The sequence below is a fragment of the Cygnus atratus genome, chromosome 4 (assembly GCF_013377495.2).
Source record: "Cygnus atratus isolate AKBS03 ecotype Queensland, Australia chromosome 4, CAtr_DNAZoo_HiC_assembly, whole genome shotgun sequence".
Lineage (NCBI taxonomy): Eukaryota > Metazoa > Chordata > Aves > Anseriformes > Anatidae > Cygnus > Cygnus atratus.
Window position 1 is genome coordinate 28,988,051 of NC_066365.1, and position 13,330 is coordinate 29,001,380.

Genomic DNA, 13,330 nt, shown 5'->3' on the forward strand with positions numbered 1-13,330 from the left:
ATTTTTCTGCTTTCTGAGAAAGCTAAATCCCGTAAAGTTTGCTCAAGAGAGTTGCGAAGTGCTGGTAAGTGAGAAGAGGTTTCAAATGGGCAAAGGTGCCAAGCTGACTGTTTCTGACCAACAGTTAAATATTTTCAGGGAGATTAAGTATTTCAGGTTAATACTAGGGTATGCAACACTTAGAAATCTTCTTGATCTTACAGTTCTTGTTGTGTTTGTTTGTTTGTTACTCCTTTTACTCACTGTTGTTTTCTATATTTATTTATTTATACACACATTTAGAAGTGTGGGATTTTCTACCAGTTTGGTCCTCATCTGTCTTTGCAGGAGAATAAGAAAATCACTTTATTTGAATACTCAAGGCAAGCATTCTCCTAAGAATTTGGCATGACTTTCAAAGAAAAAAAATCCATGTGCAGCCATGGAGGCTTTGTCTTTATCTGTTCAGTCAGTCCCCACCAATAAACATTGAGCACACCAGAATATTTCAGTCAGAGAGCAAGGAGGTGCAAGTCCTCACAGTACTTCCAGTCCTAAAAAGGGTGGTTTTTGGGTGGTGGGACGGGGCGATGCACAGGGACGAATGGAATACAGGACAGGGCTCAGCCAAAAATTGATTGTAGGCACAGGCAAAGTGAACTGTTGCATAAAGTACTCTAGCTTAGTTGCTGCAGAGGGAAACCCATGGCCCAGAAAGCTATTGGCTAGCTAAGTGTGCAGTTTACTGTTGCTCCTACAGGTGGGAGCAAGACTCTGAGATGTGAGAAATCAAAGTGGCTGCAGCTGAGGGCAGGGGGCTTGCCCTGACTCTTCAGGGCCATGCTGCTTGCTTTTTAAAATTAATTTATCATTCCTTCCCCTCTCTATCTTTAAAGCACTGGTGCTGCTACCATACAAGTCTTTATTTTGCCCTTCTCTCTCTCTGAGAAACTTTGAAGAGATCCACTGCTTTCAGTGACAGCTAAGGCTGGTGAGGCTCCTTTGCCACCACAGGTAAAGCGCTGCACTCTGTAGCAGTACTTGTCTGACCAGTAACTTGTGTAAGTCAGAGATAGCTACAGGCTGTTGTTTTGCTTGTTGCCGGGTCATAGAAAACACAGTGAGGAAAGAATGGGAGGGGAAACAACACAAAAACAAACAAAAAACAAGGCAAGCTATGGCACAATTTTGCAACAAAATCAAACTTACTTCTGTGAATGTATATAGTTATTTAAAAATAGAGATTTTAGGTTTCTTAGCTTACTTCTGCTCTTATGAAAGGCTTGATATTGATATGGCAAAGGATAAGTTATTGAAAGGAATGCCCAGGAAGGAATTGCTTGGGCTATCTGTTATGAGAAGCACTTTCTGGTGTCGAAATGGGATAGTTTATATTATTATTATTATTTATTTTTGAGAGTCCTGCTGCACAAATATTTTAGTCTTCTAAACCACTTAGTAGAAAATATTTCAGTAAAACTTGCATTGTTGTATATCTGTGCAACTGTTGTTTTGAACTCCATATTTTAAATTCTGCTTTGTGTTTTAAAACTGTCCCTCATGTTTTATCCATTCATTTTCATAACTGAATACTTGCAGGCATTTTGTTGTGGTTAATTAGAGTGAGGTAGCATACTCTTGTACTTATATATTGGTAATCTTTAAAAGTTCTTTTAGCTGCTGTCTCATTACCATAACCTTACAAGGTTATGCCTTAACAGTATGAATCTAAGTCCCATTTATATTTGTGTGCTATTGAACTCCTTACTGAAAAGCTCTTCATGTGATTTTTGTCCACAAAGCCTCTTGTGGACAGCCTTTCACCATTATGAATGGGAGTCTGTTTCAAGTGGCATTTCTCTGTTTTATATGTAATTATTGTATTCAAACTCTCCCTCTGACTGTGTTTGAATTGCTACTATAACCATTGTCCTTGTGGTGAAAGATAAGTGTAATTTTAAGATTATCTTGTCTTCTATGAGCATTTTTTTCCCTCATCATACCTGTGACGTGACAAATCTTATTCCTTTCTCTTCTACAAAATTTAATTATACAAACAAGTGGTTCTTTGTTTCTGTTAAGAGGAATGCGCTTTGAACTTGACTATTGTACCCTGGGTTTTTTATTCTCAACTTTACTCTCCTGCAGTCAGGAAAAAGGTAGTATTTAAGTAATTTTTCTCAACAGGTTCTTGCTATGGTTTCCCCTTCTTCTTGTGTCCTTCTTCTGTCTCCTCTGCTACATAGAGACAAAGAACTTCAGGATGTATGGACAATTAATTGAGTTTTTATTTTTCTTCCCGTGCTTAAACTTAAGCCTCTAGACAATTAAAAAAAAATCAAATGTGAAGAGACAAGTAATTCCGTATAAGTAGAAATGCAAGAGAGACCTCTAAATTTAATATTTCTTTTGATTGAAAAGAATGGATTATTTTTCAGGCTCAATCTCACAATCTGTAAAATCTTTGTTATCGAGGGTGATTTTTTGGAACTTCAGGGGGTATGTTTGCTTCTACTTTTATGAGCCTTATTTTGTTAAGTAGTTCATAGTATGAAAGATTATTTAAATTGAAGCTGCCCTGTAATTGTTAAGAATAAGTCTGTTGCAAGATAAAAAGTGAATAAGCATGGAACATAAACCTATATTTTTGTTACTTTAAGGATTTGGAAGAAACGCTTATGTGTTTGTGCATATTTTATAGAAGACATGCGTTAGTTTAAGATTAATTTGGATTCAAATCTGTAAACATGACCACAAGTGATATTTCTCTCCACATCCACCTTGAGGTGACTGTATTCTGGAGGTCCTGCATCTTCAGAAAAATGTATAAGATGCAAATTGCTAGTAGTGTGTCCAAAAGCTTGACTAAGATAGTCAGTTTGGAATGCAGACAGCTTTAACAACTGACTACTAAATTGTATTGCCTGTTAAAAAACATACCAAACAAAACCAAAATTATCTTTTTTTTTTTTCCTTACCTTTGTCTTAAAATCAAAGGACTGTGTGTGTGTTTTCTTTGCTGTTTTTTTTTTTCTCCTCTGAGTGTGAGGTCTGACTTGGGTAGGGTGAAGATGCTACAGAATAAAAGTGCTGTGTTATGGCACTTTAATATCATGTTTAGAGAATACTTTGGTAATTGCCCCAAATCCTCTCTCTCTTTATTTTATTAGTTAGTCATATAGGGGAATTTTATTACCACAGGCATTATACTTACAAATTATTGACAATCTTCATTTACTCTGAGATTCTCTCTCTTTTTTTTTCTTTAAATTTTGTCCCTACACAAAATTTTCCCAATCAAAATCAAAAACACTAAATTACTGAAGAAGTTTGTGTGCCAGGAGTGCTGGATGTAATGCAAATTTAGTGTCTTGTTCAGTCAGTACAATTACAAGCTGTTCTTGCTAGAAATATTAAAAATTGTCGAAGAACTGCTGCTAAAGTACTTCACTTTTTAAAAAAAAAAGTCTAGATATTTTTAGAAAATATTTACGAACAGATACAGTTCATGCTGAGGTCATGTTCAGTGTTACTGCCCTATTAGTGTTAATGGTAGGCAGCGATCAATTTCCCTACTGCTGCTCTACCCTCGACCTTCCCCCCCCTTCATTCCCCACCTCATCTCTTCCAGGATATTCCTGTTTCATGTGAAACTTTAGGCTGTTACCAAGACTGTAATCCTGATGTTCTGTAGGCCTTTCATAGATGATATGATGAAAAAATACAGCTGTAGAGTTGGTATGGTTATTGACAAAATCCTCTTAAATAAAAAGGTGGGGGGACAGATGGACTGTTGACTCCAGAAATCAGTGTCGGTTATTCATATGCAAGGTATTGACTTATTGTCTCCCAAACTAGTTGCCACTTTGTTTTAAATGTCATGTAGAGAATGCTGTAAGTAATGATAGAAGCCATGAATACAAACTTTATTGTTGAGAGGAGAGTCTGTGTTTGGGAGTGAGGACTCAAGATACAAAAACCCTTTGTGCCTTCCAACCTCAGGCTGACTAGAGAACGGGGTGATTCACATGCTCATGAATTTCTGAAGTCTCTGAGTATGATGCTTGTCTTAACTGATTCATTAGAAGAAAAGTGGATATTCTTGCCAGCCTTTTACATACTGAAACACTCACTTAATTCCCAGATATGAATAAGACAAATGTGGCCTGAAACTTGATCAGTTCTGGGTTCTGTTCCTTCAGCTGGCAATACGTATGAGGAATGCTAAGTGACAGCTTGAAGCTCTGTTTATGATGACTTGTCTTAAAAGAGAAGTCAAAAACATTTTGCTTTCTCCAATTCTTAAAATAAAAATCATTTTCCATTTATTTGTTCTTTCCTTTTATGTTTGTCTAGAGTTTAATCCAAAAAAACATTGTGACTGCTTTGGCTGCCTTAGGTGTAATATATTTTTAATGATATTTCTTCAAATGTGGCTTTTTAAACTTATGGCTATGATAATTTAAATGTTTCCTGACTTGCAGAGTATGCATTTGCAAATTGAACAACGGACATTTTGTTTTCCATAGTACTGTAGATCCTCTATGAATGCATAGATATTATACTCTATCAGGTGAAAATGCAGAGTATGCTAACTTAGCTGTATTGGTACACACTTTCCTATAATCACGTTGTGCTGTTTGTCAAATGTGGACTCCTCTATTGTCACATAAGCAATTCCAATTAAATTGCTGAAAAAAGATTAGCATTCATGGGCAGATCATTTGTCCTCTTGATTTACTTGTTCTCTGTCTCTCTTAATATTGAATATGTTGGGCTGCTTATCTTCTGCACTAAATTGTATGTCCAAATATAAGAACCTAAATTCATCTTGGACTAGTTTACTGTCTAAATCTAAATGCTTAGATGGAAGAACAGCCTTCAGAAAAACCCGGTGTTTTTTGTTTTTGTGACATGTCTGTACTATGAATGGGTTGGAAGGTATGCAAGTTCATAAATTAAAAATAACACAGAACAGCACTTGTTAACATTCAGTAATAGCAGAACTGAAGGTAAAAACTATGTCTGGAGAAGGAACACTACCTGTGTCGACGTCAATTTGAATTTTACAGTTGACTTTGATAGAAGGAGTTGTGTATGAAATGATACATGTAAATACATGTGTTGTTTTGGATTAGTTAATGGTATAACATTGAGACATTTATAGAACTTTTCATTAGGGATGAAAGCTTGCTTATTTATTGATATGATTGGTATATGCTGATATATATCAATATTACTATCTATATATTAAGAAAATAATTCTCCCTCATCTGAAAGTAGCTGTTTTTCATTCAGACATCATATTCAATTATAGTACTAAAATGAAGTCCCAAGTGAAGTCTCAAATCAGTTTCTACTTTCACAACAATATACAGCTCTGTACGTTGCTCAAGTACCACACACCTCAATAATTCAGAGCAGTTGTCAGTTTGAGAACTTTATCTTCCAATTCAGAAAGCAGAAACAATAACGATTTATGGACTTTGGCTTCAAACTGCAGCAGTTCTATCACTCCAAAGTCCTATAATTCTGCGGCATGTGTATATGACCAGTGCTGTGAAGTGTGCTTGGATATTGCAAGACTTAACTTTATTTGATGTTAGCAGTAGGGGAAAGAAATGGGATTTAGATTAGTTTTTGTTAAGTAATCTCTGTTGCCTCTTTATAGTTATGACGTGTTGGTACAAGGAGTAATATTTTCAAAAATTAATTGGAAAATTAAAATTTTTGATTAAGTTTGCACATTTCAAGTCTGTTTGGTGCTTTTGAATGTTATGCTCACCAACACCAGCTTGGCCTAAACTGTTTTATACATGTGTATAAAAATGGCTATAATATAGTTAGATAAAATATGTCAGAGGTGAGCGAGTATGTAGTCTTCTCAGCATTGTGCTCAGATTGTTGTAAAATAATATAGCAAAAGGATTTGTCATATCAAAGCCAACTTTCATGGCTGCATGCTTTTTGTACTGTATTGGTCTGTGGAAAAAAGTGGGATCTTTGCTGTACAAGAAAGGAAAGAACCAATGCACTTTTGTCTTGGGTCTAATAATCCTATACGCTTAAGCAGAAAAAGTGTTGAGAATTGACTTCTGCCAGTGAAGTGAAGAACATAGATTGTCAGTAGTTAGGAGAAATGTGTGCCAAGCTGATGTATTTGCTCATTAGCTCTTCACTAAAGAAAATAAATCTAAAACTACTAAATTATGCATTGCCATTTGTTTGTTCATATTTTTTTCCTGTGGGGCAGCCAAGTACTTTTCAGCTTGGCTGTGAGAATGGGGAAGGAATCACAAGGAGTGAGATTACAAGGAGTATATGGTATTTGGGGATTGAGTTCTTAGGAGTTGTTGATTTGATTAGGAGTGAACAGCAAGAGAATAAAATGAGGTTAACTGTGAAGGGCTGTGTCTCTTTCTACATTTGGTGATATTTTAGTATTTTATACTTATTTGATGATACAATTATGGTCTCAGACCTTCTGCATAATCGAAGCATTAGTAACTGCAAGTGGAAATTTCATTTTATTTTTTCATTGTACCTCCCCTTCTTGTTATTAGATGATGCTTTTAATTACAGTTAATTGAACACATGACAATGAACACATGACAATGACTACCTAGTATACTTAGTCATGATACCCAGATTAAATTTGTTTAATTCCAGGCTAATTTATGCTAAGCATTAGGCAGGGTTGTAAAAGAAGGATGTTCTCACTTTCTTTGCATAATACAAATATCTTATTGAATCTTGCGTACAATTAAAATGTACAGATTCTAAGTAGCTTTGAGATATTGTTTATATTTTTCTGTATTTGCAAATGACCTAGAGCAGGCCAATAATTACTAGAAAATGGATAATTTTCTAATTCATTCTAGAAGAAGTGAGAACTTCACAAATCCAAAATGCAATTCAGTATTGTAGATGGTCACTGTATCAGTGAACCCAGCTTCTTGAAAAAAGTAGTACCAGAATGGAGAATTACTGCAGGCAGGCTTGATGGTCACAGTATGCTTAAAAGCACTGTCTCTTTGCTTCACTGATATCGTTATTTCTTCTTACATTGCAGTGTTGCATTGTCATTGGCCCTCCAGTACTGTTAAATTACCTGCATTCATGTAACTTTTTTTATTTAAGTAGACCTTCCTCTATTAGGAATCCTCTGTAGCTAGAGGAGAGGTTTTGGTAGACTTTTCGTTAATAATAATGACTTGTCTTATTTCACTTCTACTCACGTCCGTGCATGTTTTTGTTTGTCTGTGTGTGGTGTTTATTTATTTATTTATTTATGTTTTCCCCCTGCATCTGTGTTGTTTTTTTTTTGTTGTTGCTTTTTGTCTTACACTCATCTGTCCATGTACTGAAGAGTATATGCTGAATCCCACCAATAATTATTCTGGCTTTAGAACAAGAACTTTGCTTAGTAAGTACTTTCTTAAAAGATTCAGAAAACACTTTGTTGGTAAAATTGAGGCAGCTTAATAAAACAGCACTGTTATGACACAGTACAATTTATTGTATGGATTGAAGAGTTGTTATTTTTTTGCACTGCATTTTTCTGACCTGTAAGGTTCATAAAACAATTCTTACTGTGAGGACTTGTAAATAGTAATAAGAGCCTTAGAGTGCTTAAAAAGAAAGCCTGTGGGCAAAATAAGTATTTGATTTTGTCAGATTCTTTGCATGTGATTTGATAGATCTTCTATTACCATTTGCGTTTTTCAGGGTTCATGGGTCAAGATGGGCACTTGGGATCATGCGAAAACAAGTACTGCGGTTTGGGTAGACACTGTGTTGTGAACGGGGAGAGCGGCCAGGCTGAGTGCGTCTGCATGGAGCGCTGCAAGCCGCATTACAAGCCGGTGTGCGGCTCTGACGGAGAGTTCTACGAAAATCATTGTGAAGTGCATCGTGCTGCCTGCCTGAAAAAGGAAAAGGTCACCATTGTCCACAATGAAGATTGCTTTTTTAAAGGTAAGTGCGGCTGTACAAAACACTGCTATTGGTTACGTGTTTTCAAGCAGTTCATTTAAAGAATTATAGAGGCTGCATTGAATGTACAACAATTAAATGACTCTGGAAGGTAATACCATAAGTATGTCACTCCAGAGACATCTTATAGATTTTTTTTTTCTTTGTGTTTATACTTAGTGCTATCTATGAACACCCTTTTTAATCTGAATAAACCAGATTTCTCTTTAGGATCAATCCATAGCAGTTTCATACAGATGTGGCAGTTGACCACATTCGTCTGAATGTACTTACAGTCCCAAAGCCCAAAGTACATTAATCTCTCTTGCAGCAAAAACAGAATTTAAGATTCAGAGGGGTTTGGTAGGGCTGGGGGACCTGTATTTATATTTGGTCTTGAAGTTGATGAATAGGTAGACTGGCAGCTAATTCATGGCTAAATGGGTCTTGCTCGCTTTGAATTTGGACAATCAAGTTTACTTGTGTATTTACCAAAGCGTGCAAGTTAAGCTGCCTTTTCATCTACCGAATTCTGAGAGATGCCAGCCTGAACACTGAGAGATGTGCCTTTATATGAAGCAGCTTATCATACTGAATTGCAGCTTGCTCTGTTTTTATGTATTTTGAGCACACCTTGCGGTTTTCTGGAACTCTGCCAATACGGACCTTGATTAAGTATGTTTGAGTTTTTGGGTAGATTTGTAGTTTGCTGTTACTGGTTAAAACAGACAGATGGCTTTTGGTAAAAAACAGTTTTGAATAATGCCATTTTTAATGAGTCTACCTAGGGGTTGAATTAATTTCTATTCTTTTTAAAGGCTACAAGTTGAGGATATAGTTACATTCTCAGTAATAGAAAACCTGAACTACTCAGTAGGACAAAAATTTGCATGAGCATTAGCTACTTTCACCACAGAAAGAAGTCTACTGAAAACATTTCAATTAAATGAAGTTCATATTTCTTATTTAACATTCACTTACATTGTTATATTCCACGTAAATTTTAATCAGAATTTTCAAGGATTTATTCTGGTATAAGGTTGTTCAAATGGAACCAGTTTTAAAATTTTCAAAAATGATCTTTTTTTATGCTACATTTGTTGTTAAGGAGTTGGCATTTAAATGAAATGTTGGAACTCTTTACTAAATCCGAGCATCCCAGGTTATGCACACATCTTAATAACTTTGTTATAACAAAGGGTTTTGTAGTAGAACTGAATAATAATAATAAAAAAAACCTTAATGTGGACACTGTGTAGAAAATTGATGCATTGTCATAATATATAGACTTTGTCCTGAGGTAGCAGAAAATTAAAATCTGATTTTAGGATCATAGCATATGTCACTTGTAGGGAATGATTTGTGCAATAATAAAACATGGATGTTTCTGTCTTGTGTTTCAAAAATCACAATCTTTAAAAAAAAACAAACAAAAAACTAAGAATTATGTTTTCCTAAGTAGATTTAAAAAAAACAAAACCAAATTCAACAATTTTGTTTTAGATGATACAACACTTAGAGAATAAATGACAGTAACAAACACAAGTGTTTAAATTTATGTGGCTAATTTCAGTCCTTCAGTATGTGATATACACTACAAATAAATTCAGAGCATGTTTGTGAAAAATTAGCGTTGCTTTTTCTGAGGGGGAAAATGTGGCAAGATTTATTTACTGAAATAGAAATTGAGGCAGTGTCTTAGCTAGAAACATCATCCAAGTGCTGCCTAAAGTTTTGTTAGCTGATCTTCACAGTTTAAATTCACTACATTAGTTTCATGTGTACTGTAGTAGAAAATGGAGTATCTGAATGATGTTCAACTTCAGGCACCTAATTTAGACAGAGGATTAAAAAAGTGGGTTTCTCCTTTTAATCAGTGACGGTCCTCAGAAAAGGACTAGGGCACCCAACTGACTTCCTTAGAATTCTCTTCTGAAAACTATTACTTATCAAGATGCTAAAATATCGTAATTTGGATGCTGTATCAAAATGCTTACAATTAGTATAAAATATTTCATTTTATCTCCTTTTTCTCATTTTATGGTGCCTTCAGTGGTGTTAAGCAGACATGACTAGGGGCAAGTTTTTTCCTTTATTTTGTTTGTTGTATACAGACCTTATAAATATCAAGTTTTGTCTTAGTAACTTCAGCTAATTTGTTGCTATAGTACAACATGGTAATGGCAGCATTGTTGCCATTTATGACTGCTGAATATGTTCTCCATCATTCAGTTCAAAGTGTGATTCAAGTTACTTCTTTTTCAAAAAATTAGGTAATTTTCTTTAATGCTATCTTGTTTAACTTCTTGAGGGCTGAGTTTTGTGTGGTGACTTGGGCTTACACTTGAGGTATCTTCTATGTACTTGAATCTCACAGTATTAGTACCTGGAGTCATCTGTACTGTAAAAGAAGATTCTAAACTGTGTTCATGAGGTTCCTTTCTTTTAAAAGACATTTTTGAGTTAGCAACTAGTAGGTTGTCTTCCATAAGGGCAAAGTACTGCCAATTATCAGGTCAAAAACATTAAAGAGCCAATAGAAAATACCCTCAACAGTGAAATTCCTAGATAGAAAACGTGAACCCCATCGTCATTGGTGTTGTCAGAAAGGCACTGCCGCATGACTTGTAGTTTAGCTGACATACTCTAGCGCAAATGATCTCATCTCAATGAGTTGCTTCTGAGATGAGAACGTTTCAAAAAAGATTTTATATTCAGAAAACAAACATCCTGAGCATTCTTTCACAGAGTTCTTTAAAAAGAATGAGCCACTCTGAATTGGTGGTGCAGGAAGGTGAATAGGTTCAGTATGTACACAACGTGCCATCATATGGTATCAGTGGTCTCTGACAGCAGTGACTCCACATATATTTGTGTGTATATATGCACAACTTCATGATTACAGTTAAAAGATTATGCTTTCTATGCTATTGCTAATCAGTTGACTTCAGATCATGCAAACATGCACTTGGTAACTTGATTTTTATTTTTTAAATTTCATCTAGTCTAAACCTTATATTTACCTTCAACGTTTAGCTCACATTTTGGGTTTCAAATCCTCATACTGGGCTGATTTTCTTGCAAGAAAAATATTTCTTCAAGAAATAAGTTTTAGACTGGGCATTGAGTTTGAGATCAGAAAAGATGGGAAATGCAACATTAAAGTAGTAAGCTTATTATTAAACATTTTAGTATTCTGTGATTGGAAAATAATATTTTATAAACAAATGTTCTGTCTACCTGGTTAACATCACAACAACAGTTAAAATCTATGAATACTGAAACAAAGTTTTATAACTGAATGATTTACAGTACTAGGGTTGTTTACACTGGAGGAAAGGGGGTTGAGGGGAGACATCATTTCTCTACAGCAACCTGAAAGGAGGCTGCAGCAAGGTTGTTTTTCTTTTCTGAGGTGATAAGTGATAGGGCATGAAGAAGCAGCCTCAAGTTGCGCCAGAGGAAGTTTACATTGGATATCAATAAGAGTTTCTACATGGAAAGGGTGGTTAGGCATTGGAACAGACTTCCCAGGGAAGTGGTGGAGTCACCTTCCCTGAAGGTATTTAAGAGACATGTGAATGTGGCACTTAGGGACATGGTTTAGTGGTGGACTGTGGTGGTTTTACTCGGGTGGGCAGCCGAGCTCCACCACAACCGCTCTCTCACGCCCACTCCTCAAAGAGGAACGGGGAGAAAATATGATGAAAAGGGCTCAAGGGTTGAGATAAGGATGAGGAGATCGCACAGTAATTACCGTGACGGGCAAAACAGACTCAACATAGGGAGATAGTAAGATTTATTGCCTGTTACTAACAAGCTGGAGTAGTGAGAAACAAAGGAAAGAAACCAAAAGCACCTTCTCCCCCATCCACCCCCTTCCACCTCCTCCCCCCAAGCAGCTCAGGAGAACAGGGGAACGGGGGTTGTGGTCAGTCTGTAGCGCTTCTTCGCCGCCGCTCCTTCTCGGTCACTCTTGTCCCCTGTGCTGTGGGGTCCGTCCCACGGGATGCAGTCCTTGCCGAACTGATCTGGCGTGGGCTGCCCACAGGCAGCAGCTCTTCAAGAACTGCTCCAGATATGGGTCCGTACCACGGGGTCCATCCCTCAGGAGCAAACTGCTCCGACCTGGATCCCCCACGGGCAGCAGCTTCTGCCAGGTCACCTGCTCCTGCGTGGTCTCCTCTCCACAGGCTACAGGTCCGGCCCGGAATCTGCTCCGGCAGGGGTCTTCCACAGGCCGCAGTCTCCGTCGGTGCAGGTCCACCTGCTCCACCATGGTCCCCTTCACTGGCTGCAGCGTGGAACCCTGCTCCACCATGGTACTCCATGGGCTGCAGGGGGACAGCCTGCTTCACCATGGTCCTCACCACAGGCCGCAGGGGACTTCTGCTCCGGCACCTGGAGCACCTCTCCCCCTCCTTCTTCACTGACCTTGGCGCCTGCAAGGCTGTTCCTCATTCCTCTCACTCTCCCAGCTGCTGTGTGATGCAGCGTATTTTTTTTTTCCCTGTCTTAAATATGCTCTCACAGAGGCGCAAAACAACATCACTTCTTGGCTCAGCTCTGGTCAGCAGTGGGGCCCTCACCAAACATGGGGCAGCTTCTAGATCCTTCTCGCAGAAGCCACCCCTCTGGCCCCCTGCTACCAAAACCTTGCCACATAAACCCACTACATGGACTTACTAGTGTTTGGTTGATGGTTGGACTTAATAAAGCCATATAATGAAGCAATAGCCTGCAGAAGAGATCTAGAACTTATTGGAAGAAAAGGAAACTTCAATGATGAGCCAAAGCAAATCTGGTATTGACAGAGTGAGCTGGGAAGCCTGATATGCTGATACCATCCTAATTTGGCACTGCCTTTGTCAGCTTGCTGACTATAGTTCTGCGGCTGGGTGGTTTCCACATGCTTTGCTTCCAATGTCTTGGCTGTTCTTGAGCCATGCACTTTGTGTTTCAGAGCAGCTTAATGTTTTGTTGGGAAAAAAGAAATTAGACCATCTGGCTCACACTGCACTTCATACTGTTAAAGAACCCCTTCCTGGCCATCACCAAGCATAGCTTTAACAAGCCCCAGTGGGTAGCGATTCAAATGGACCAGAACTGCTTTACTTGGTGCCTCTGCCACTGCTCCATGAAGTTTGTGCCAAACTTAGAAGGCTGGAGCCATTACTTTTCTTCCTGCAAGTGTGTTCCCAAGAGGGACAGCTGCAGCTCGAAGCTTCTAAAAAGTTTTGTTGCACTTTTGTATGAACTACCAGGGGCTAAATGGCCCACATTGGATGTTCAATAGGCTTCAGGTATGTCTGCTTTTTGTGTTAACTTCAGTGATTTGATTTTCTTAAATTCAGGCCAGTAAATCTAAACAGGAGAC

The 13,330-nt window shown here is 37.6% G+C and overlaps 1 protein-coding gene across 2 annotated transcripts in view; it reads left to right on the plus strand.

Annotated features, from left to right (window-relative positions):
• Positions 1 to 13,330, plus strand: part of FSTL5 (follistatin like 5) — a 261,207-nt gene that overhangs the window by 59,458 nt on the left and 188,419 nt on the right. For both annotated transcript variants that reach the window (XM_035550439.2, XM_050710405.1), the window contains exon 3: positions 7,708 to 7,956. In XM_035550439.2, the coding sequence (XP_035406332.1) occupies positions 7,708 to 7,956 (249 nt within the window). The remainder of the gene's footprint in view (positions 1 to 7,707; positions 7,957 to 13,330) is intronic.